This window comes from Alosa pseudoharengus, unplaced genomic scaffold (genome assembly GCF_046254945.1).
Source record: "Alosa pseudoharengus isolate Yale_2024_CS ecotype anadromous, Long Island Sound unplaced genomic scaffold, YU_APseudo_1.1 YU_APseudo_1.1_scf_7, whole genome shotgun sequence".
NCBI lineage: Eukaryota > Metazoa > Chordata > Actinopteri > Clupeiformes > Clupeidae > Alosa > Alosa pseudoharengus.
In genome coordinates, this window is record NW_027468859.1 from 18,186,000 (window position 1) to 18,211,038 (window position 25,039).

Below are 25,039 nucleotides of genomic sequence, written 5' to 3' on the forward strand. Positions count from 1 at the left end.
CATCTGATGTAGGTTAGTAATCTTGAGGAAAGCCATCCGGGGCTCTCCTGAACCCCCTTTGCGGGTTGTTCTGTCTAAATGATTACGTCACAAGCACAGGAATGGCGGCGTTGGCTGTAAGAGGAAGGAGCCCAAAGATCCTGAAACTTTATTTCTGACATCACATACAAGGATTAAAACGTGCTTGGTTCAAAAAAACTAAATGGTGTGACCATAAAGAGAAGAGGAGTGAGAAGGGAAGTATACTTTCGCCGTTACACACCACCGTGCGAAACGGGAGTTGGATTTTGAGGCTGACTTTGAAGCTAGTTTTCCTAGTCCCTGGCTAACAAGCTAGTGCTAACAGGCTAACATACCTTGCTAATATAACGTTACCAAGCTGGAGGAAATTGCTAACGACTACACCTTACCAGCGAGGCGTCTGCAATCTAACGGTAACGTTAAACGAGTGGTATAGATAAATAACGTTATATAAACAGTTATTTATGGTAAATTTGCCTCCCCATTGGTCTCTGATGCTTGCATATACTGACAAAAGGACATATTCCCGGTAGGTTAGTCTAAGCTATTCGTACAGTGCGTTTATTTTTCGCCCTTTTTGTGATCAACTCTAGCTAGCTGCGTCGGCTAGCTTGGATTGCTAGCAAGTTTAGCAAACTAGTTTGGAGAGCTAGCCGGTGGGCTTGCTGGTTAGGTCTGTATGCCACAATGGAAAGTTTAACCCTGAGTGATGTGGAGCAGAAGTATTACTCAGATTTGTTTATCTACTGTGACACGGACAACACCAAAAAAGTGGCTTCCAATGGCAAAGTTCTTGACCTTTTTCGGGCGGCTCAGTTACCCAGTGATGTGGTCTTACAGGTAAGACATTAACTTGGACATATTTCTGTTTCCTTGCCAGTCGACTAACATAAACACCAACAATGACTCAATTAAACAAGTGTATTTTTCTTGTCATGGTGATTTTGAAATAACGTTAACTTTAAAACGTTGCCTGTGTCGTCGATTTGCAGACTTGAACCGTTATAGGGGAAAAAACATGGCTAACAGTTGCTGCCAAGTTGTAGTTCTAATAAGTTAACATTAACGTTAACTTACCTGTGGTATTGACTAACGTTACTCTGCCATTTCGATCTATAAGATCTTTAAAATGAGGCTTTCATCGTTAGCCAGCCAGTGAATAAGTGAATGACTGCCAGAGAAGTAAGAATGGGATATAAGGAGGGTAGCTTCTAAAACGTTGGGCTTCAAGTTTGACAAAGTAATTGGTGTCCAGCCTCACTAAGTTAACGTTACAGAAAGCTAACCAGATGACCACGGTAGCTGGATAACTGCTCTGTTTACCTAGTCTGCCCCCACCCACAAATATTTAACTTTTCAGGAGAATATATCAAATGTTTCCCTAAATGCATGACATTTGGTTCATACGACATAACAGTTTATATCAGTCTTTTTTTTTCTGCTAGCTTTGTAATTTTCCTAGATTGTTAGCTTGCTAGCCAGATGTGCTAGCACGTTAGCAAACATGCCCACACTTAAGCTGCAATCCAGCTGCTGAACTGACAACTCAAAACATAATGAATGAAACCCCATAATAGGCAAAATAATGAGTATTTTCTCTTTAATGGCCAGATATATCACTCGTGTCTGACGATGACCGCAGGCAAAGATTTGGGTCGTGTGATTTTGTTAACCTTCACTATAGCCTGCAAGGATAATTAGCTTGCTAGCAAACTTACTTGGGCGCTTGTGTCCAGCGTTGGACCTTCGCTGTCGACATAATGGAAAAGAAAAACACCAGGATAACATGGTTGTTTACCTAATTAACTATAACGTTACTTGGATTTCAGATTTAGGACCTATTTGTTAGATTTAGCCAGAGTTTTTCAAAATAACCTGAAGTAGGTGGCATCGCCAGGCAATCAAGCTTTAAAGAGATTTTTGTTTTCATCAGGACATGCACCATAAGCAGTAGCGAAGCATTTCAGATTTGCCTGGCGTGTTGGGTGCGATATTATGTGCTAAGTAGCATTACTCTTAACCTGCACCGAAATGGAAAGAAACAAACCAGTAGAAGATGCAAATGACCCTAATTTTTGGTTGTTGTGTGATAAACTATGTTTTTGTGACCATTTGTCATTGTAGATAGGAATTTTGTGTGGAAAGCAATCAGTTGGTGCTGTTGGAATGCATGTGATACAAAGGGGTGTGTCTCCTCTGTGTTGAATCAGCAATTGTTGTCTAAAAAGCATTTTGACTCATTAGCAAACACAAGACGATACACTGCTTATATGTCGTCTACAGCTTCTGGGTCCAACTCTTAGTTTTCACTGGATTGCAGAGTTATATAATGAATGGTAACATTTGTCATCAGAAAATCTAGAATGGCAAGATTGTATTTGTTTATGTTTAAATCAGATTGATTGATGTTAAACCATAATGGCAGTCAGCATTTATGCTCTAACTTTTGCAAACAGAACTGCAGCTGGCGGCATGTTCCGCATAACCTGTGTTCACAAATTCCCTTTGTTAAATCACAATGACCTTAGACTTCCCTGCATAAATCACACTGGTTCCTCTATCTCAGAGAGTGAAGCAGGAGATTACTGTTAACAGCTCAGATTGATACGTGGACACAAGAGAACAACATATGTCACTGAAGAATTTTGATTTGTTAGCCTCTCTCTGTCCCCTGTTCTTTCTCTTGTCTTTGCTTCGCCCCAACTGTCCCCCTCTCACAGCAAGTTCGGTCCAGTTGTTTGCCATTAAAACATCGCAACTACCCGTGCACTCAACACCGTGCCTGTGTACTTTTTGCAGATCACAGAGCTGTGTGGCGCGACTCGTCTAGGGCACTTTGGAAGGAGTCAGTTCTACATTGCACTAAAGCTCATCGCTATAGCCCAGTCTGGACTGCCTTTGCGAGTGGAAAGCTTAAACACAGGTAAGTGCAGAGAGTCAAGCTCAGTATGCTCAACGGGTCTCTGTCCTCCTGGTTGCACTGTGCCCATTGCACGTCTGAGCGAGGCCAGTGGTCGTGTCACAAATGAAATGATTGTGCCAGTTGGAGGGATTACATAACTAACCACAACAGGGATTAGAAGATAAGCTGCGTGCCTCTTCACAGAAGTGGACACATTGTATTCAAGGCCGCTCGGGGAAACAAGAGTCTCGATTAAACTAAGGTCACAACGAAATTGTTGTGGGCACTTAACACTTTCTAGCCTGTCTGGGACCTCCTCTGTAGTTCTCACAGTATAAGCAGAGAAGGAACGTCTCTTTCTGCTCACTGGCAAATTCAATGCCTCCAGGAATTTACCACTTAGGAGATAGAGAAGACCAAAGCAGAGGAGTATACAAGGCGCTTTTCTTTATGCTGGCAGTGACAGGAAATGGTGATAGCTTGGTAGGGTCGGAGATAGAGAGAAAGAGAATAGAAACAGGAAATTGCAGACCAGGCCCTGGAGGGCTGATGCTGTTTGGAAGAGGGATGAGTAGTTGCATCACATTGTTTCATCATGTCTCAACGAATTGAAAAAGAGAGATGTTTTTTTAGAAAACATTGTCCACGTTGTGTAGTTGGAGAATTGTCTCCTTTCTCTGTCCGCACAGGTTAGTTTCAGAGAGTCATTTTAGAGGTGGCCTAGTGCAGTCTTATGTCCATGTAAGCATAAACAAACAGTCATTTACAATTGACATGACTCATGATGATTGTTCTGCTGTCAAGCTCCAGGGATATGGAATATTGAATTTGTGATCTTGTTATTGGACAAATTTTGTTTAATGTGTGGGGAGGCTGGTCATTTTCTGAATGTCTCAATATATTTCTGTTCTTTAATGTGGTTGTCAGAGATGTTGATGGTCAAGGTTAGCTGTAAGTGCCTGTGTGTGTCTAACTGATTCATTTTTCCGGTAGAAGTTTGTTCCTAGGTATCATTGATTCAGTAATTCTCTGTTCGCTGTGGTGCTAATGTTGAAAAGAGCATTGTCATTTGGGCCTTTCCTTTTTGTTATGGATTCAGGTTGAATTGATACAAACTGATCAGTCTGATCAGTCTGATACTTAGGCGGTTACTCTCACATGTGTCATCCAAGCTCCAAGCAAGGTTGTGCTGTGTGTGTTCTGCCGTTCACAGTCAAGGACTTGCCCCTGCCACGCTTCGTGGTGGCCAAGAACGAGCAGGAGACCAGGCACACGGCCATGTACCCGGACTCTGAGAACCAGGGGCCTTACTCGGGCGTCATCCCCAGACCCCCGGGCCGAGGCCAGGCCAAGAAGATCCCCCTGTCCCACGAGGTCATCCAGTCGGGGGTACCTGCAGCAGATCCACAGGTGAGAGAGTGAGAGTGATGTGCCTGTGTGAAACAGACACCACTGAGTGAATAGTTTAGTGTGTTCATAATAGAGGGTGATTTAATGGAGGTGATCTAACTGGGAGATCCACAGGTGAGAGAGTGAGAGTGATGTGCCTGTGTGAAAGAGACACCACTGAGTGAATAGTTTAGTGTGTTAATAATAGAGGGTGATTTAATGGAGGTGATCTAACTGGGGGATCCACAGGTGAGAAGCTGTGTGTGTGTGTGTGTGACGCACCATTGAGTGAATAGTTCTAGGGACTTTAGGCTTCGCTTGAGAGGGTGTTTGACAGAGATGATGTGTGTGTGCTAGCGTTACAAAAGAGTGTGTGTCATCTGACAAGTCAGCATTTTTCCCCTTCCTACACCCTTAAACAGTCACCCTGTGTGTGTGTGTGTGGGCGATTAGATTCAGACAAACACACACACACACACATACACAACTCAGCAGTTTTCTAACCCAGTAACAGTCTGGGACACATGAAACCATTCCATTAAAATGCAAGTAAATTGCTGTTGCATTCCGTTTGGATATTGTCAACTTTTGCAAACGTCAAATGAAAGGAAAAGCAGATTGTGGGAGCTTTTGTCAGTGTGGCTGCTCTAAGTGTTTGAGTGTCTGTCACAGCTGAGAGAACATGTGGGTAATTGCAGTGACCCTTATCTGTTAAAGGCGCTCAAAGCAATGTTGGGTAATGTAACTTCTGTAGACTTTCAAACAAAACAGAGAGCTAGCTCGCTACGCCCTCCCCCTTCCTTCTGGTGCAATTAAAACTAAACACGCATCTCGTCGGTAATTGGAACAGTTTATGTTTTTATGGTCCAGGTTGGACCAGGTTGTTTTTGTTGTCATTTTTGGAGCCTGGGCTGTCCACAGAGGCTGCGTTTTTTCCCCACTGTATTCAGAGCACAGGCAGCTAGCGGATGGTGAGGTGATGTTTGCTGTGTGTGACAAAACATGTTTTAGCTTAGAAACTGCATAATATCGCTTCGAGCACCTTTAAGCTGAGGGTACCTGGGTAATCACCAGACACTACTGTCCATCCACCCTTCCAAGATGGCATGGACACACTTGATTGAAACTAGCCAAGGGCACTGCTGAATTCAGTCTGTATTGATCAAACAGAGAAACCAAAACATGCTGTACCCTAACAGCCTCTGTGCTGTATATGCTGCCTTGTGCCTCCTGATGCCATTTGTACATGTCTTACTGGTGAAGCCATTTGTAAATGTCTTACTGGTGAATGAACTGCATTCTGCTTCTCTGAGCACTCAAAGTGAGATTAGAGCCTCACTTTCACCCATTCACTCACATTCATACAGCGACAGTGGATATGACCTTCATTTGTCCTTTCTTGTCTCCTTTAGACTTTAGACACACACACACACACACACACACACACACACACACACACACACACACACTGTCTGTACTGTCATCTCTTGCTTTTCTCTCTCTGTAGACACAAACACACACAAACACTCTCTCCCTCTAGCTCTGTTTTCCTCTCTCTCTCTCTCTCCCCCCTCTCTCTCTCTCTCTTTCTCACTGTGTGTGTGTCTCTCTCTCTCTCTCCCCTTGTCTCCTCCCTCTCCCAGCCTGACACCACCTCCCCCGTGGTGTCTCCCCACCAGTCCCCGCCGACGTCGCCCCACGCCTGGAGGAAGCACACGCGGCAGGCCAGCGGCGGCAACGCGGACAGGCAGCCAGTGGTGGGCAACGTGTGGCCGCACTTCCGAGAAGCACAAGCAGGTAAACGTCCAAAGAGACGACGCAGAAGAAATGTGTCATTGTTAGTGAGGCGTGTGTGTGTGTGTGTGTGTGTGTGTGTGTGTGTGTGTGTGTGTGTGTGTGTGTGTGTGTGGTCAAGTTAGTCTGAGAGATTTTTTTTTTTATCCTACATTGTTCAGCATTTTGAGTATGTGATAAAGCAAATAAAATGTATTATTATTACTATTATTATTCGTAGTAGTAGTATTAATAAAATATATTGTAGGAAATGGGTCCATTGGAATTCTGCCTTTATATTGAAATAACGCAATGTATTTGTCCTACAGCTGATAAAATTGACCGTTCTTTCTCTTCCTCTCCCGTTCCCTCTCTCTCTTTCTCTTTCTCTCTCTCTCTCTCTCTCGCTCCTCCCTTTCTCTCCTGACTTAGGCCCGGTGGCTGTTGACGGTATGTGGTCCGGCCACTCCCCCCCTCCGGTTCAGGAATCCTGGGTCAGTTTCACAGATACTCCTCCCTCCAGCACACTTCCAACAATGCACCCCGCGTCTATCCAGGTAGTGCAGCATACGCTTCCGTGGGCCTGTCCAGCTTTCTGGCTAGTCTCTTTACTCCTTCGGCCTTCAGCCCTCCTGCCTCTCCTCCATGCGTTCTGGGCTCCCAACGTTTCTCAGACCCGCTCCTGGGGTGGACTCCTCTCCCCCTCGGCACAGCATGTTTTTAAGTCTCTCCTCCATCTCCATCGAGTGAACCGATGAACGAACGCTGATATAACGATAAAGTCGTCTCTAAGTCTGATCTCTGATCAGCTGTGCGATGGCAGGGAGAGGCTTAAAACTAGGCTGCAGCACATCGTCAGGTGCTGGATTGAGAAATGAGGCTCTAGACATCAGTCAAGGCATTAAGTAAGCTTACCGTCTCCTTGTAGATGTACCGTAGGCCTAAATGTTGCTGGTCAAGTTTCCCAGAAACACCTACAAACACACACACACACCCAGTAGAGATGTCGATAAGCTTGCTTGCTGTGGATAAGGAGTTTGCTTCAGCCAGGTTCTGTGTCCCACTGTAGAGTGTGGCTGTGATGGTCCTTTAGCATACTTGGCCATAAAACTGACTACCCAGCTCCCCACCACCCACTGGTGATTCACATGATGTTTGTCTGTAGACATTTTTCTGTTTCCTTCTTTTTTTTCCTCAGCAATGTCTGTTGCCTGTTTGCTGCGTGTCTGTCGTTGTGTTTAATCTTTACGTTAATTGACATCTTTTGATCTTTTCGTGTGCACTCGCTCTCTTTTTTGTATTTTTTCCTAACTGTATCTGATACTGATCCTGACACAAGCGTAACAGTGATTTCACTGGGTGCAAATACTGAGCATGTTCTGTGTGCATGGGTGCGTGAGCTTTTTACCTTCCTGACTCTGCGAAAGCCTCGTTGACCGTTCATATCCTTGGCCTTCCCCACCACTTCAGGAGAGCACATCGATTAGGACTTCAGTGCCCTCGGCCGCAACCAACGAGATCCAAAGACAAACCAGTGGCTACGACGACCCCTGGAAGATAACGGATGAACAGAGGCAGTATTACATCAACCAGTTCAAGACCATCCAACCTGACCTCACAGGCTTCATACCCGGTTAGAGGAGAATCTTCTCCACCCCCCCCCCCATCCACTGTTTTGACTTGTGGTTCTGTTTTTTCATCACATAAACAATGTGTCTGACTTCTCTGTTTTAGGTTCTGCAGCTAAAGAGTTTTTCACAAAATCAAAGCTGCCTATACTGGAATTGTCTCACATTTGGTAAGTGTGTCTCAGAGGGTCATGGTTTGGTTTTTAATCCTAAGATGAATCATTCTAAAGGCTATCAATTACCCTCCTACATTTTGTGGAATAAGTCACGTAGCTATGAGGTCACTTGATTTCTTTTGTGCTCTTGTTTAATTTACTGGTTGATTGCATCCTGCTTTTAGCATTAAGGCTTATGGCATAGTGTTTGAGCTCATGTTGTGCAGCTTTGGTGTTTCTTTGTCAACCCTGTTTAAATTCATGCTGTGTAAACACATGTAACAGTGTAAACACATGTAACTCAAGTTTGACATTAGGGATAGTGTGCATTTGGTGGTGGTTTATTTGCCTTTTATTGTGAAGTCAACTGTTGATGTTTTTCCTCCAGGGAGCTGTCAGATTTCGATAAAGATGGCGCACTGACACTAGATGAGTTCTGTGCTGCGTTCCATTTGGTGGTTGCTCGGAAAAACGGTTACGAGCTCCCCGAGAAGCTTCCAGAAAGTCTCATGCCAAAGCTCATCGACCTGGATGACTCAGCAGGTACTTAACTTTTATCCAGTGCAAAGATCTGCTCAAAAGTGTCACCTTCAGAGGCAAGCAATTGAGTCACCTTTGTTGTCATACAGAGTGTTTACACAGTCTTATTCATTCATGGCCTCGGGTTTCTCTGATGTGTGTGACTAAAAAGAAATGTTTTCAGCACAGTACCTCATTTCATTAAAGACCTTGAGCCTTCATTGTTGGCATGGGACAAATATGATCTTGGGATTAACGTTGATTAATTACATGGTGGGTGTGGTGGCATAGTGGTTAAGGAGTAGCCTGAAAATGTGTGGGTTCAATTCCTGTCTTCCACCGTTGTGCCCTTGAACAATGCACTTAACCCCAAGTTGCTTTGGGGACAATGTAGTCCCTTGTAATAGAATTGACGTATGTCACTTTGGATGAAAAAGTGTAATGTGTGGTTGTGTGTGTGTTAACCTCTACTTCAGAAGTCCCGGAGCCTGCTCTCGATGTGGGATACTCCGGCTCGCCTGTGGAGGTCACTTCCAACAAGTCCCCCTCCATGCCTTCCCTCAACCAGAACTGGCCAGAGCTTAACCAGAGTAACGAGGTTCGCCCCACCCAGACACCTCCACACCTCCATCTTCCTCCGTGCTAGCATGCACACCTGCTATCTGCATTACATAATGGGGACTCAATCTAAATGGGAATGTCAATATGCTTTTATTACTTTTATCTATGGAGGAATAAGGAACAAAGGATTTTTTTTATTTATTATTATTTGGGATTTGCTTCAGCCCCCAGTTGGCTTCGACAAGCACAGCATCTCTGTCTTGGCCACCACGCAAAGCATACACCGTTGTTCACCCAAAAAGCCTCTCAGACCGAGGGGGGAAAAAACCCTGTCGCTCTGTTTGGAATGCAGTTGCTGCGTTGTTAGGAACAACAGAGTCAAAGAGTTACATTGTTTGAATGGAGCACTGCCCAACTATCCATGCTCTTAACCCTAATCAGTTTATATTGTATTCAGTCAAGGTTCTCAAACATCCCCCTTCCCCCATGATTACTTCAGTTAAGTTTAGCATCTTGTTTAGGTTTCCCTCATTATTACTTCACTCAAGTTTAGCATCTTGTTTAGGTTTCCCCCATTATTACTTCAGTTTAGCATCTTGTTTAGGTTTCCCTCATTATTACTTCACTCAAGTTTAGCATCTTGTTTAGGTTTCCCCCATTATTACTTCACTCAAGTTTAGCATCTTGTTTAGGTTTCCCCCATTATTACTTCAGTTTAGCATCTTGTTTAGGTTTCCCCCATTATGACTTCAGTTAAGTTTAGTGTCTTGTTTAGGTTGCCCCCATTATTACTTCAGTTAAGTTTAGTGTCTTGTTTAGCTTTCCCCCATTATTACTTCAGTTTAGTTTAGCAAGGTTTATGAACAAGATGGAGATGATCAGTGACACGGATGCATTTTGAGATGGCGTCGTTTGCAGGCAGGGACTCTTATCAGTGAAAGAGGAAGGAAATGAGATCTATGTTATAGCTCCAACGACAAGACCGGTTTTGCTCTAGCTGAACCAAAGATAATTCAGTTTTTTGCTATTAGATATTTTCAGATTAATGCATTCGATCTTTTCCCAGAACAGGCACTGCTGTCGCTTTGGTATTCCTAAAAATACATTAAGTGTTTTTTTTGTTTTGTTTTTTGCTGCTGGAAACATGGTTAATGTGCATGAAGTGTTACAAATAAAAAATCAAAGTGGGACATGCAGGAGTCATTGTGGCATAACAGGCCTTGAAGTGACTGCAGTGTTACCTTGTGTCACCTCAGTGAAAATTCTCTCAAGTGCTCCCAAGCACATTCATGCACTTGAACATTTTGAAAGGTGCCCAAAGCTGTCACAATTGAGCTTTTCTTCCCTGAGAGGGGTGAGGGGAGGGGGGGGGGCCATGTTGTTTGCAACATTTTTAGTCAGTGTTAGACAGTCCTCACGCTGCTGTACAGTATTCTTTGCCTTTCGAGACCGAAATAGTGAGTGGTTTTGTTGCGTTTGTTGTGTGCCATTTGAAGTCAATCATGAGAGGATGGGTGGAGGGTGAAGATTGATGCTATAACTCCACAGTGCTGACTGTCTTTTCTGCTGTCTCTCTCTCTCTCTCTCTCTCTCCCTGTCTGTCTCTCCGCAGCAGTGGGAGACTTTTAGCGAGCGCTCGTCCAGCTCACAAACTCTGACCCAATTTGATTCTAACATTGCACCAGCTGACCCTGTAAGTCAATCACCTAGTAGTGCGCCTGTCTGGTGATTAATGATTTCATTAACCTCCACTCTGCCTTCAGCCAGCTGCCTTCAACTTCACTCTTCTGATCTCTCTCTCTCTCTCTGTCTCTCTCTTTCTTGTTTCTTTCTCTCTTTCTTTCTCTCCCTCTCCCTCACTCTCAGTGTGTGTGTCTTTCTTTCTTTCTTTTTTTCTCTCTCTGTTTTTTCTCTCTCATTATCTTTTTCTATCCTCTTTTTCTTACTTGGGAAAAAATAAATAAAATAAACTGCATGTGTTCGAGAGCCAACCGTCACCACCATGGCGTAATTTGTAATTTTTTGCTTGCTCCAGCTTATATGGATTATTCTGTCTTAATGCTGTACCCACTTCTCAATTATGGAACCTAATTTAGTGGCAGGACTTTGCACAAGGTTGCTGAACAGACATTTTCAGTAAATAGTCATTCATTTAAACTGACTGGTGCTGTGAGTAGTTTTCCTAGTCACACAGAAATGCTTCTTCAAAGGTTTTATCAGCACTCTAGACCTCCTGCTCCCTTCAGCAGACATATAAAGTAATGTCTTGAAAGACGAAAGTCCAGTGGTTTGGTGGCCCTCTGTTAACATTAGACCATGTTGGGGGTCTTTGTTGGTCTTTATTTTTCACGCAGACAGAATAAAAATTTGATTTCAGATACAGTTACCTTCTGTTTAAGACCTCAAGTCTTAGTGCTTCACTGTTACTGTAATGATTATTAGATGATTGTAATGTTATCACAGTGTATAGTGTGCTGTTACTCTGCTTAGCAGTGTGAGACGAGCACAGGAGTGATTGTTCTGTTGCCTCACAGGATACAGCCATCGTCCACCCGGTCCCCATCCGCATGACCCCCAGCAAGATCCATATGCAGGAGATGGAGCTGAAGAGGGCAGGAAGTGGTAAATGCATCCCTTCCTCTTTCCCCTCTCCTCTGGAAAACCTGTCTGCTTTTCTTTCCTTCCTGTTCTGTAGGACTGCACTCTCTGTCTTTCTTTCTTTTTCTCTTTCTCTCTTTCTTTCTTTCTTTCTTTCTCACTCTCTCTCTCTCTCTCTCTCTCACTTACTCTTGCTTGTTTGTTCTCTCTCTCACTCTCTCTCTTGCCTGTTCTTTCTATCTATCCATCTATTAGATTCCACTACTTTATACCATTAAGTTAGTAATGCTTCGTGTATGGTAAATCGTATTAAGCATTCCCTGGAAAGGTTTTATGGCCCAATTGCAATCTTTCATGGAACTCCTATCTTGCGTAGGAAGAACAGAAAGAGAAGGGCTTGTCAGTGATTCAGCTGGTTTGGTTCAGTGCCCCTGAAGTGGGCAGTAAATTTAAACTCCATCATCCCCTCCTTTCAAGCCATCTTAAGGATCTCAAGTCCCTGTGCTTTATCATAGGCCTTTAAACCTTGAGGAATTCTCTTTACTATAGCTCTGATTATGAAAGCAAACAGAAGCCCTTTGTTGTTACTTTTTCATTTCTCTTCTTATGTAAATTGTTAGCACACATGTAGATGAACATGCAACAACTTCATTCCTTCATTGTATTCTTCTATCTAAACTGAGTGCCTTTGTTACTTTCCTTTTAGCTTCATTCCTAATAGTGGTAAAAGTTTGAATGTAAATAAATAGTCCTCCTGCTAAATGTCTCAGTGGTGTGATGGTTGTCTGGTTGCTGCTGCTGGTTTGGTAAGATGCTCCTGTTGTTGTGCTCTTTGCAGACCACACGCATCCCACCAGCCCTCTGCTGGCCAAACCTCCTGAGCTCTCTGAGGAGAGCAAACTAGCAGCTACAATTCAATTTCCTGGTAACACTGTAGGTAAGTGGGCTTCCCTCACACTCCTTATAGATCATATCAACCTCATATCCTCATCTTCATCATCATCATCATTATCATATCAAGTCTTCCCCTCTTAGTCAGAAGTAGTCTGTTTAAGTATAAGTTTAAGTATATATACTCTTTTGATCCCGTGAGGGAAATTTGGTCTCTGCATTTATCCCAATCTGTGAATTAGTGAAACACACTCAGTGAGGGGTTAGGTGCCTTGCTCAAGGGCACTTCAGCCGTGCCTACTGGTCGGGGTTCGAACCGGCAACCCTCCGGTTACAAGTCCGAAGCGCTAACCACTAGGCCACGGCTGCCCCCAATTGTGTTTATTGTGTATCTCTTTGTCAGAAGTAGTCATACTCATTGTGTGTCTGGATCAATTCATTGTGTATTTTGGCAAATGTAAAATGCTTTACAGTCTGGAGAGTTTTTGAAGCATCTCCCATAATTCTTTTCCTCTCCTCAGGTGATGGTTATAGTAGTTCAGATTCATTTACGTCAGACCAAGAACCCATGGCCAGTGTTGTAACGCGTCAGAGGTGAGTCCCATCTCTCTCTCTCTCTCTCTCTCTCTCTGTCTGTCTGTCTGTCTGTCTCTCTTTCTTTCTTTCTCTCTCTCTCTCTCTCTCTTTCTGTCTGTCTCTCTCTCTCTCTCTCTCTAAAACCTGTCAGCACATGTAATTCGCACCTAATTCATATTTGATTGAAACATGACAGTGCAAATCTCAGGCTGAATGTTGCAGCTGAGATGATTGTAGTGATGTGAGCTGTAATGCTGTGATTGTTTGTGATTGTGCTGCAGGTCTCATTCGGGGACATCTCCCGAAGGGCTAAAGGTGGTGGCTCCCCCTCCCCCGCCCCCCAGACCCCACGCCTCACACTCCCGCTCCTCCTCACTAGATATGAACCGCAACTTCGCCGCCGTCACCTCAGGTGCTCCCTTCCGCAAAAACACGACTCCGAGTTGTTTTCTTTTCCTGTGTCATAAACTCAAAAGGACGACTATAATTAGAATCAAAGCAGTTAAACAACAATGCTTCACTATGCTATACGTACTATTAAAGGGGATAGTTTGTAGTTGTGCTCAGTGTTGTTAATCATGTGTTTGTGTGTGTCCATCACAGATCACAGCTAGTTTGTAGTTAGTTGTGCTCAGTGTGGTTAATCATGTGTTTGTGTGTGTCCATCACAGATCACAGCTAGTTTGTAGTTAGTTGTGCTCAGTGTGGTTAATCATGTGTTTGTGTGTGTCCATCACAGCGGGCCAGCAGCAGCCGGGTGTGGTAGCGTTCCCTCCAGCAGTGCCTCCCAGACCGCAGCCCACACAGGTACCACACCCAGCCCAACCGCACCGCACACTTATCCCTCATCCCGCAGCACACCAAACACCCACGCATCCGACCTGACGCAAACGTGATGCAGACACCCTCTGTCAACATCTGCACTCATCCAAACCCCCTTCATAGCTTGGATATATCCCTATAGCATTCAGTATTTTTCATAACTGTGGGGAGGAGTGTTGTTAGAAGGCATTGAGAAGCTAAACACTTGATTATGATGCATTTAAATTAATACATCTACTTAACATGCATTAAAGTGACACAATGTTCTTTTACCTCAAAATAGAGGTTTCAAATGCCCATGCTTCACTGATGTGCACCCATAAAGCATACTACATACTCGCCACACCCGACCGGTAGCACGACAATGTGACGTCAAAATTGCGTCATTTCCTCTGTCGCACGAGAAATTTCAGCCTCGCGCAGGCAGGTCGTGCACAGGAGATTTTTTTCCAGATGCGCGCGACAAGCAGGATGAGCTTGAAGCCAAGATCAGGGAGCATGCGTGCCTCTATACAGACATCAACCACATTCAAGCATTTCATATAGCCTAGCCCACATCTTAAATAAACATGTTTGAATAGTCAGTTTGAGAAGAGAGGGAAAATAACCTGGCTAGGTTACCAGCGAGAGTTCGTGGTTTTTAAATAGTTTGCTGGATAAGTTAATGAAGCTACCAGAGAGAGGGAATTAAGATGAAAGACCTAGGACCCAGGTACATGCCAATAATCCAGCAAAAGGTAACAAATATATTTATTTTCAACCAAAGGATCCACCTCAGGAAATTACACAAACTCATCTCTCAGCACCAGCCAGCTAGCTAAAATTTCCCTCGGGATAAATAAAGTATCTATCTATCTATCTAGCTGCACACACCTTGGAAACTAGATGGTAATGATGGTAGTTGTGAATAGCAGCAACCGAAGTCTGAAGTATCATCACAGAGGTTAGTTTTTACTGCCATTGAGGCCAATGCCAATTCAGGAGAATATTGCAACTAGTGTCGCGACCACCACGCGCGAGTATAAATGGTTACGGCTCTCCCGTGACGTCACATTGTCGCGCTACCGGTCGGGAGTGGCCTGCTAAGGTCTGCTAATCAAGTGAACATATGGTGATGGCAATATAGGTGATGAATCGCTCTTGCAGATGAAGCTTTTCACTCTGTAAAATGATGACTTATGATGTAAAAATGGTGCCTGGTGGCCCACTCAGTCACTGCTTCACTGGCCTCTCTCTCTGTCTCTCTCGCTCTCTTTCTCTTTCTTTCTTTCTCTCTCTCTTTCTCTCTCTCTCTCTCGCTCTCTCTCTCCTGCAACACTTTTCTTCACTTAATCTCTCCCTTTTCTCTCCCTTCCTGTGCCCTCCAGGCTGCGGGTCCTCATGGCCATCGTCCAGTAGAGGGCGACAGTCTGCCGGTCCACTGCAGCACGTCCCCTCAGCAGATCCCCGAGCAGCCCAACTTCGCCGACTTCAGCCAGTTCCAGGCCTTCGCCGACCAGCCCGCCGAGGATGCCGAAAAACACTCTGAAACCGCACAGGTAGGCATGCAGAGGAAGAAGGAGGCGGCCAGATTTGCATACGCACAGATGTGCTCCGTCATATGCAAAGATGGATATATATACACACACACACACACACACACACACTGGCATTCTATAAAGGGGTCTAGAATAGAACAGCTTGTGTCCAATCAAGTTAGTGTCGTGTCATGAATTCCAAAGAGATTAAACTTTATCCCAGAAATTCTGTTGGACAGGATATGAACACCAGAGAAACACACACACACACACACACGCGCAAGCAAATATGATGGTAGTCAGAGACGGATATACACACACAGTAAACAAGAGACAAACTCCTTCCTTGGAATATATGACTTATTTGGCCAGATGCTTCTACCAATAAACTGCTAAAGCCCTTCCAGTTTAATTAAAGCAGCACAACTCATCTGATCTATAACTCACTCCTTACATCAGCTCCTTTAGGTTCCCTGTTTTTAAAGATGTTTATATTTCAGATAGCATGAACACAACACAGCTGCAGGCTGCTATTGCGAAACCCTTTGGACGTTGGCTGAGTTGCCAAAATGCATCAGCGGCCGTTGCAGTGTCTTGCACCCTTTCAGACAATGAGGCCTCTGTGCCTGGAGCTGTATGAATTGGCACAAGAGGTCTAGAAGTGGCCTTTTTGTTTGAGCAGGATGTGCGTAACTTGTTGTGCAGCAGGGATCTTGGCATCGGCCACGGGCATCCTGGGCCCAGTGCTTTAGCCAGAGTGGACACAGGGAGTTTTGAGTCACGTCATGGTGCTTGCAGCCGAGACTATTGGAGTGGTTGTGCGCCTGAGCTGTTCCAGCAGATATAGGCCCCAGAGCAAACACAATGCTGATTTAGGGTAATACGATACAGTGAGGTGAGGGCTCAGTTCACAAACAAGAGAATACTTCCCTATATGTGGGCGGTGGTAGCGTAGTGCTGAAGGAGCTGGTCTAGCATACAGTAGCCAGAAAAGTTGTGGGCTCATTTGCCGGCTTGCATTATCGTGCCACTGAGCTAAGCACTTAACCCCGAGCTGCTCCAGGAACAATGAAACAATGCCCTTGTAATATAATTGACATATGTTAGTCGCGTTGGAAAAAGCGTCTGTTAAATTAATAAATGTAGATGTAAATGTATGTGGGTGGCAGGCAAGCAAGACACACACAGACCAAGAGATGCACTTTTCATGTTTCATCATGTTTTATTTTGCTCTGGTATCGCTTAGGATAATTGTGGGGTGGTTGTGATCTCACTGGTTTGTGTCTTCTGTCCAGGCAGAGAAAGCTGGCGACGCAGCAGGTCCCTTGAGGACAGCGAAGTCCGACGGTCAAAGTGAAGAAAGAGCCGCCGCTACTGTGAACTCTGTAAGTAGTGATGCCTCTCGTCGTTTCTTGGTGTTTTTTATGCCCCCAACGTTGTCTTCAAAGCAGCGCTGCCTGCAAGGCGCTATGGTTAGGCATGGGCTAAGGTTAGGTTTAGGATAAAGTGCCTTTAAGTTGACGGTGGCAGCGCTGCCTGGAAGACGACGTTGGGGGCATAAAACACCATCGAGACCTCTCGTCCTCCTCCTACATGCACCCATGTTATGGTTATGGTTATGGTTATGGATTTAGCAGACGCCTTTGTCCAAAGCGACATATAAATACAAAACAACATAATAATATTTAAAAATGAACAGGGAACAGATTAAAATCTAGGTCAAATATAGTAAGGAGAATAGTTGTAGTACACAATAATATCAATTCAATCAATAGCCTAATAAAAAAAACAATGTAAAAAAGGGGAAAGGCAATAATAAAACAATAATGTCAATTCAATCAATAATATAAAAACAATAACATGCTAAGACTACATTAAGGAGAATATCAATAATAAACAATAATGTCAAATTAATTAACAGCCCAATTAAAATAAAACAACATTATATAAACCATAACACATAAGCGCTTAAACAACTAAGTATATGTTGAATAGGAATGTCTTTAGACCCCTCTTAAACGACCCAAAACTACCACAGGAACGGAGAGCACTGGGCAGTTCATTCCACCAACATGGAACCACTGAAGAAAAGAGTCTGGAATTAGACCCAGTTTTTATGACTGGTCGACACAACATACGCTCACCAGAAGACCGCAGTGGGCGGTTGGGGATGTAAGGCTTGATTATTGAATTAAAATAACTAGGAGCAGATCTAGTTAGTGTCCTATAGGCCAAAGTGAGAGATTTAAATTTAATTCTGGCTACTATAGGGAGCCAATGGAGAGTAACTAGGAGAGGAGTTACATGTGTCCTCTTTGGCTGATTGAAGACCAGGCGTGCTCCAGCATTTTGAATCAGCTGTAATGATCTTGTTACACAAGCGGGTAAGCCAGCTAATAGTGAATTACAATAGTCCAGCTTAGAGATGACCATGGTCTGAACAAGAAGTTGTGTGGAATCTTGTGTCAGATAAGGTCTGATCTTCCTAATGTTGTAAAGCATAAACCGGCATGATTTTGCAATAGAAGCTATATGCTCAGAGAAGTTAAGTCGGTCATCAATTACAACGCCCAAGTTTCGTGCCGATCTAGTTGGGGTCAGTGAAGTTGAGTCAAGCTGGATGTTAATCTGTTGGGGAATAGCTGTTTTAGCTGGAAACACCAAAAACTCTGTTTTTGAGAGATTAAGCTGAAGGTGCCGATCTTTCATCCAGGCTGAAATATCCTTAAGGCATGCAGAAATCCGGTGGGAAACACTAGAGTCATCAGGTGGGAAAGACAGGTAAAGTTGAGTGTCGTCTGCATAACAGTGATAGTCAAATCCATGGGAGCGAATGGTATCACCTAAGGAAGTGGTGTAAATAGAGAAAAGCAAGGGTCCTAATACTGATCCCTGAGGCACACCTGTGGTGAGGGCATGAGACTTAGATACCTGTCCCTGCCAAGACACGTTGAAAGAACGCCCTTTAAGGTAAGATTCAAACCAGTCAAGAGCTTTTCCAGAAATTCCCAGTTCAGATAGTATAGATAGGAGAATGTCATGGTTAACAGTATCAAAGGCTGCAGATAAATCTAGTAGAATTAATACTGATGACTGAGCAGAGGACTTAGCTACTCTCAATGCTTCAGTCACAGACAGAAGAGCAGTTTCAGTAGAATGACCACTCTTGAAACCAGACTGCATAGGGTCTAGTAGATTATTCTGATGAAGAAAGTCACAAACTTGCTTGAAGACCACTTTCTCCAAAACCTTTGACAAGAAAGGAAGAAGGGAGACAGGTCTGTAGTTCTTCACCTCAGTTGGATTAAGTGTACTTTTCTTTAGCAGAGGTGTAACCCTAGCCTGTTTAAAAGAATAAGGAACTATTCCAGAACTGAGAGAAGCATTAAATACATGTGTGACTGCTGGTAGAACAGCGGGTGAGATAGACTGTAGAAGAGTGGACGGGACAGGATCTAATGGGCATGTTGTTGGACGACATCGCTGAAGCAATTGAGAGACTGCTTCCTCATCAAGAGGAGAGAAAGAGTCAAATGATGGGGTCATACTAACACAAGGCAAAGCCCTCCTTATAGGAGCATCAAACTGAGCACTTATTTTAGCAACTTTTTCAGTGAAAAATGTTGCAAAGTCATTTGCTGACAGTGAAGTAGTTGATGGTGGTGGTGGAGGATTGAGGAGAGATTTGAAAGTAGAAAAAAGTTGTCTACTGTCAGTGGCGCTCTCAATCTTGCTTTGATAGAATGCCTTTTTTGCAAGTGTAACAGTGGATGAAAAGGATGACAGCAAAGACTGGTAGTTACTAAGATCATTTCCATCTTTGGATTTACGCCATTTCCTCTCAGCAGCTCTAAGTTCCTTTCGTACTGAGACTATACTGTTCGTCAGCCATGGATGGCGAGGTTTAGAACGAGTAGGTCTTGAGGAAAGAGGACATGCTGCATTCAGACAAGATGCCAGTGTAGAGCAGAGAGTCTTTGTAGCGTCATTAACCTCAAGTGTCAAGAATGAGCTAGGAGTAGGTAAAGCAGATGTTACTAATGTTGCAAAATGGTCACTTGAGAGGCTTCTGAGATTACGCCGGAACGAAATTATCGGAGGAGGAGCTGCTGGGTTATCCAGGAGACGCACAGAGAATCTGATAAAGTGATGATCCGATACATGTAATGGATTAACCAAAACGTTGTCTGTATTACAGTTACGTACCAGAATTAAATCAAGATCTTTACCAGCCTTGTGAGTAGGAGGACTGTGGACACGTGTGATATTAAATGAGGAGAGTAAGGACAGGAAGTCAATTGCAGACGAGTTATCCAAATGAATATTAAAATCGCCAAGGATTAATAATGGGCATGCATCCATTGGAATAGCAGACAGTAGAATGTCCAACTCGTTCACAAAGTTCCCAAGTTGTCCTGGAGGGCGATAAATAACCACCAAGTATAATTTGTATGGTTCAGTTATCATGATGGCATGATATTCAAACGAGTTGTGGACCTGAGCAGGCAGCAACTGTGTAAACCTCCAATCATCAGAGACGAGAAAGCCTGTCCCGCCTCCTCTACCAGACGAACGACTGGTATGCGAAAAAGCATAACTGGTCGACAACGCTGCAGGCGTGGCAGTATTCTCCGGCCTAATCCACGTCTCTGTAAGCGCAAGCAATTGAAGAGATAACTGTGAGGCCAGAGCAGGAATGAAGTCCGCTTTATTCACTGCAGATTGGCAATTCCACAACCCTACAGAAAAAGTAGGACAAGCCTGCTGAACTGATTGTTGCCTTTCAACACCAGTACGCTTATTAACCTGACCGGATACAGGGATATGTTGAAGGCACATTATTAGAAGGATTGTCAGCTAACAAGACAAGGTGAGACAAGAGTGAAACTTATCTGAGAGGTGCCTTGCTTGTGTCCTTGCTCGGTGGACTCGTCGCAGGTAGACTCGATTCGTCTTGACACGAGTAAGTCTTCACACGAGGACGGCTGCACACGAGCGCTGACGCCTCCGCTGACGCTCCAGCACAATAACCACTTTAAATGCTAGTCCTAATTGATCACGCGGAAAACCACCCCCTCTAAAAACTCACGACACCAAGGCCAGTCTAAGCGCAATTAAACAGACAGCCGTAATGAAAACAATATCAACTACCACTACCCACTACGGCTAATAACTAGTTTACCAACTTGTAACTATGACAACTACATAAACAAATCCCTTAACAACACGAGACTCCCATACAATTAAAACTTACAGCAAGTGCGGACGCAGCTCCAGAAAAAAACCAGTTGAGTTCAGTAAAGCTAACGTTAACAATCTACTTAGTCCAGCTACACTTAAAAACACCACCCCCTCTAAAAACTCACGACACCAAGGCCAGTCTAAGCGCAATTAAACAGACAGCCGTGTGACTGGTATTTTTGGTGCATGTACAGGTCATTGTGCCAGTTCTGTTGGACAGTGCCAGAAGGCCTGGCCCAGTCCACACTGAAGGCCAATTTGTAGGCGAACTATGAAAGCCTGCACCTCCGGCGACATCTGTCGGCAACAATTCATTTTTGTCAAGCGACACTAGTCACCTGGACATGGCCCTCATGCTGTTATTCAGCCCCCAGCTCTGGGCAGGAACAGATATGACTCATTACAAAAGCAGACTGTGAAAAGTACATCCAAAGTATACTCAGCATCTTACTGTGTTTATGGACATCTGCTGTTTGGACATTAAATCGGTGACCTCAGCGTTATCGATGCCTTTACGTTATCGATGTAAAGTGTCCTAATCACTCTGCCCATCTGTCCACATTGTGGACGTTGTGTGTGTCCCATCTGAACGGTTACAGTAAGTGGAGATGTCCGACTCCTTAATAGCTTAAGTGTTAGTGTCTGGTATAAATTTAAGAAGTGACGTCTTGTGTCTGGATTTTCATGCCATTACACACATTTGTAAGGATGTTCAGACAGGAGAAAGCGCACAGGAACATTATAGCACACTCATACTCTTTCTGAGTTTTTTTCTACATTAGCCTGTTTTACTGGAAATGGTCATGAGCTCAGTTTCCACAACTACCCTAGAAATACATTCACAGCCTCACGCTTAACGCAATCTGGTACCGTATAAAGATTTATAAAAATGTACTAAAAAAGTAATTTTATCTGGACCGCGCAATGAAATCTGAACAGCTGTAGTCGTTTTAATGACCTAATGAAAACTGGCAAGTTCATTTGCTTCTGTTCTCCCAGGCCAAAGGCTCCACTGGGCCTCTGGCCCCGCCTCCCAAGCCTGTGCGACGGAGACTGAAGTCGGAGGACGAGCTGAGGCCCGAGGCGGAGGAGCACCCCCCGAAGTCCAACGTCATCACTGCGGTCCTCGCCACGCAGCCTTCCATTCCACGGTACGGCCTGGTCCACTCTAACATGGCTAGACTGTCCACTCTACAAACCGGACAACTTCTTTAGTTCACACGTGCAACACTCATTGTATTAACATTTGTTCTTTGTGGTTTTACTAAATGTAATCGGACTTGTAAATGTACCAATAATTATTTTGATCAATAAATTGCTAACTATTTGTTGAAAAGTTTCCTTTTGATACTCTAGCCTGATGTTATTCCTCCGTGGCCTTTTATCTGAACGTTTTCTTCCACATGGCCAGCATACAGATTAAAAGGGACCGTTTTATCAGTCTACAAGGGCTGACTTGTGGAAATACAGGCCATGGCCTTGCGCCCTGACCAACATTGCTCTTACGTCACGCATATGCATGAACTGAGCTCGTGTTTGTCTCTTGTCTCCTGCAGGTCTGTCGGTAAAGATAAAAAGGCCATTCAAGCTTCCATTAGAAGGAATAAGGAGACAAATACAGTCCTGGCCAGACTCAACAGTGAGCTACAACAACAGCTAAAGGTACGGCCCATCATGCTTCTCAGACAAAATAGCCAAAGAGAGGGTTTACGTTGTGGAATGATTCATTCAACTACTACACAGTGCTTTGTTTTTTAGCAGGGGCATCCCTTTCGTTGTTTTTGTGGAGTTTGGGTTTCAGAAATGGAACTGACTTATCATTATGTGGATATTTGATTTAGTTTATTTAGTGTATTTAGTATTTTTTTTTATCTTCTACTGTCTCTATTTTGCAGTGGAGTTTTGTTATATGTATATACTTCTATTACTTTTTCTGCTGTAAGTGCATGTTGTGTGTGATGTCTGTATGCTAATGAGACCTTGAATTTCCCCCTGGGGATCAATAAAGTCTCTATCTATCTATCGAACTATCTATCAGGAATGTTTGGTTTTTAGTTTGTTTTCTTGGCTCTGACTGTGTGTGCAGGACCTGCTGGAAGAGAGAATATCTTTGGAAGTTCAACTGGAGCAGCTGAGACCGTTTTCCCATTTGTAACCCGTTTGGTTCCGGAACAATCCACGAAGAAGAGATAGAGGGTCAGACAGAACCTCCAGCAGGACGCACATGTTCACCCCCATCTCCGCCGTGTTAGTATGTGCTTGTGTGTGTGTGTGTCTGTGCGTGTGTGTGTGTGTGAGTGTGTGTGACACCTTACTCCGCATACACTTCTGTACAAAGATATGTAGTTGTTGCGTTGAATTGCATTGTGTGTGTGTGTGTGTACAACAAACTTTGCGTCTGGGAGAAAGCTAACGCATACAATCACCCGAGAGCATAGGGTAGGAATGTTACACGTTTTGGCACTTTTCATGAAGGCGAGTAGTCGATGCAACGACCCGTTGTTGTGGCAGACATCTGTCCTCTCCGCAACATCAGCACCGCCTCGAAGGCCTTGCTACACACGCAACCCCTGTGCTGGTGGACTGGAGAGCAAGGGTAGCGGGGGTCGAGACCTTAGTGTTTCTTGGGTAGGTTAAAGCAGCAGGAGAGGAGCCGCGATGAAGACTTAGTTGGGACTGAGTAATTGTGAGGTCTTTTGACTGACCCAATGTAAGGAAAGATGATCATGAGTTGTAGGGAAAGACTGGGGGTTCATTGTTTTTTTTTTTTTTATATCTCTTAGTTTTGAAATGGACTGAGTTGACCTTACAGGCACGATCTAGTGGGCTTAATCAGGTCCAGTCAGGCTCAATTAGGACCAGTTGTTTTTTTTTTTTCTCTAAGGGAAAGTGGTCTAATGGTCTAATTGGGTTTGATTCTCTCTAATGGAAATAATGGCTGCCGTAGTCTGTTTAGGTCTGATTCTCTGACTGAAAGGAGAGCAGAGGCTGCTGGGAAATGAAGGCTTGAGGCGTGAGAATGATTGTGGCGGGCCATCTTTCATTGTCTCACCGGCCTTTTTCAGAATCATTGACTGCAGAAGGGGCCCGTATTTTGTGTGTGCGTGTGTGTGTACTGTGTGTGAGTGTGTCTAGGAGGTAGTGTTACTTGTGTACGGAATCCCACAACAGAACTCTGCTTCCGATTTTTTTTTCACCCCTCCCTCCCCCCTTAGTATGCTCTGTGATGTAACAAAGGTCTTAGCCCTCGTGTACAGTCCTTTACTGGAGATGACCAATGTCCACCACCACTCTGACCCTCCTCCTCCCCCTCCAACCATCTTCCCCTCCTCCCTCCCTCCCTACCTGCTCACAGGAATTGGCTGCCTCCTTTGCATGGTACATTATCAAAGATGTGGCCCGTGTCCAACCCCCCCTCCCCCCTCAAAAAATAAAAATACAAAATAAAAACTATGGGCTCCCCCTGTGGACAAACAGCACCTGGAGTCAAAGTGGTGAGACCTGAAACGACTGAACGACTGCACTTTTTCTCTCCCTTTTCAAGCATTTCACTTCTTTGTTCCTGTTTTGTCTTTTTCACCCTTTAAAACATCATTTTAAACTGTGTATTGTTAATGATCTTACCTAATGTTGCAAAAAGCTCTTAAAAGCAAACATAAAAAAAAAAAACGGCAAACCACTTTATTTTGTATGGCTATACCTTTAACTAGTGTGACATTTTGTGTTCCCTAGATTTGTATTACTGTCTCTGTTTTGTTTGTTTGTTTATTTGATTTCTTCAAAGCTCCTGTTTATAATTTTTATATTTTAGTTTCTTTGTTTTTTTTTATTTTTCATTTGTTTGTTTCTTCACAAGTCCTCAAAGCCTTACTCTTAGCGTTCAGGTGTTCACTTTATTAAAGAGGCACGACTTATTGTCTTGGCTGGCCATAGGTGTTAACATAAGCAAGAAAAGAAAAAAATACCCTGTCTACCTTTAACCATTCTCCCCTCCCTCTCCCCAATCTCACTCCCCCCTAACCCCCCCCCCACCCCCCCAACCCTTTCCTTTGAACCAAGGTGAGCCTTCATCCCTGCTGTCTGGTCTATTGTACTGTAAAGGGGGCTGTTGTATATTGTATATGATACACACCTTTTGATCTCATATGTAAATTTGCATTAATTGCTGACTAACAGCAAAAAAATATTATATTTAATTGCTTATATTATGGCGGTGGGATCATAGATGTTTAACTGCATGGACCTATCTCTGCAGAATGAACTAGCAACTGTGTGATTTTTACACAAAATAAAAATGGCACAATATTTTAATGGCTGCTATCTCTTCCTTTGTCATTAGTGTAATCGTTGTGTTTGTTATGGTCATATCTTTAATGAAATAATCCTGCTGGGGAAAAAAAGCTGAAATTATTTTTGCTTTTGACAGTCTGGTGTTTGGTTGATGTC

The 25,039-nt window shown here is 43.8% G+C and overlaps 1 protein-coding gene across 3 annotated transcripts; it reads left to right on the forward strand.

The window, feature by feature from the left end:
• Window positions 1-205: 205 nt before the first annotated feature.
• Window positions 206-24,904, forward strand: reps1 (RALBP1 associated Eps domain containing 1). 3 transcript variants are annotated; one of them, XM_076271682.1, is made up of 20 exons: window positions 206-861; window positions 2,821-2,944; window positions 4,137-4,333; window positions 5,956-6,109; window positions 6,518-6,642; window positions 7,556-7,718; window positions 7,820-7,883; window positions 8,257-8,411; window positions 8,864-8,985; window positions 10,561-10,641; window positions 11,483-11,570; window positions 12,385-12,483; window positions 12,959-13,031; window positions 13,295-13,425; window positions 13,753-13,820; window positions 15,203-15,373; window positions 16,648-16,737; window positions 21,593-21,744; window positions 22,150-22,255; window positions 22,680-24,904. In XM_076271682.1, the coding sequence occupies exons 1-20, from the start codon at window positions 709-711 to the stop codon at window positions 22,746-22,748; spliced, it is 2,385 nt and encodes a 794-aa protein (XP_076127797.1). In that variant the 5' UTR covers window positions 206-708; the 3' UTR covers window positions 22,749-24,904. The 3 variants fall into 3 exon arrangements, with proteins under 3 accessions (XP_076127797.1, XP_076127798.1, XP_076127799.1); XM_076271683.1 differs by having other exon boundaries at window positions 6,518-6,579; XM_076271684.1 differs by lacking the exon at window positions 10,561-10,641.
• Window positions 24,905-25,039: the final 135 nt, after the last annotated feature.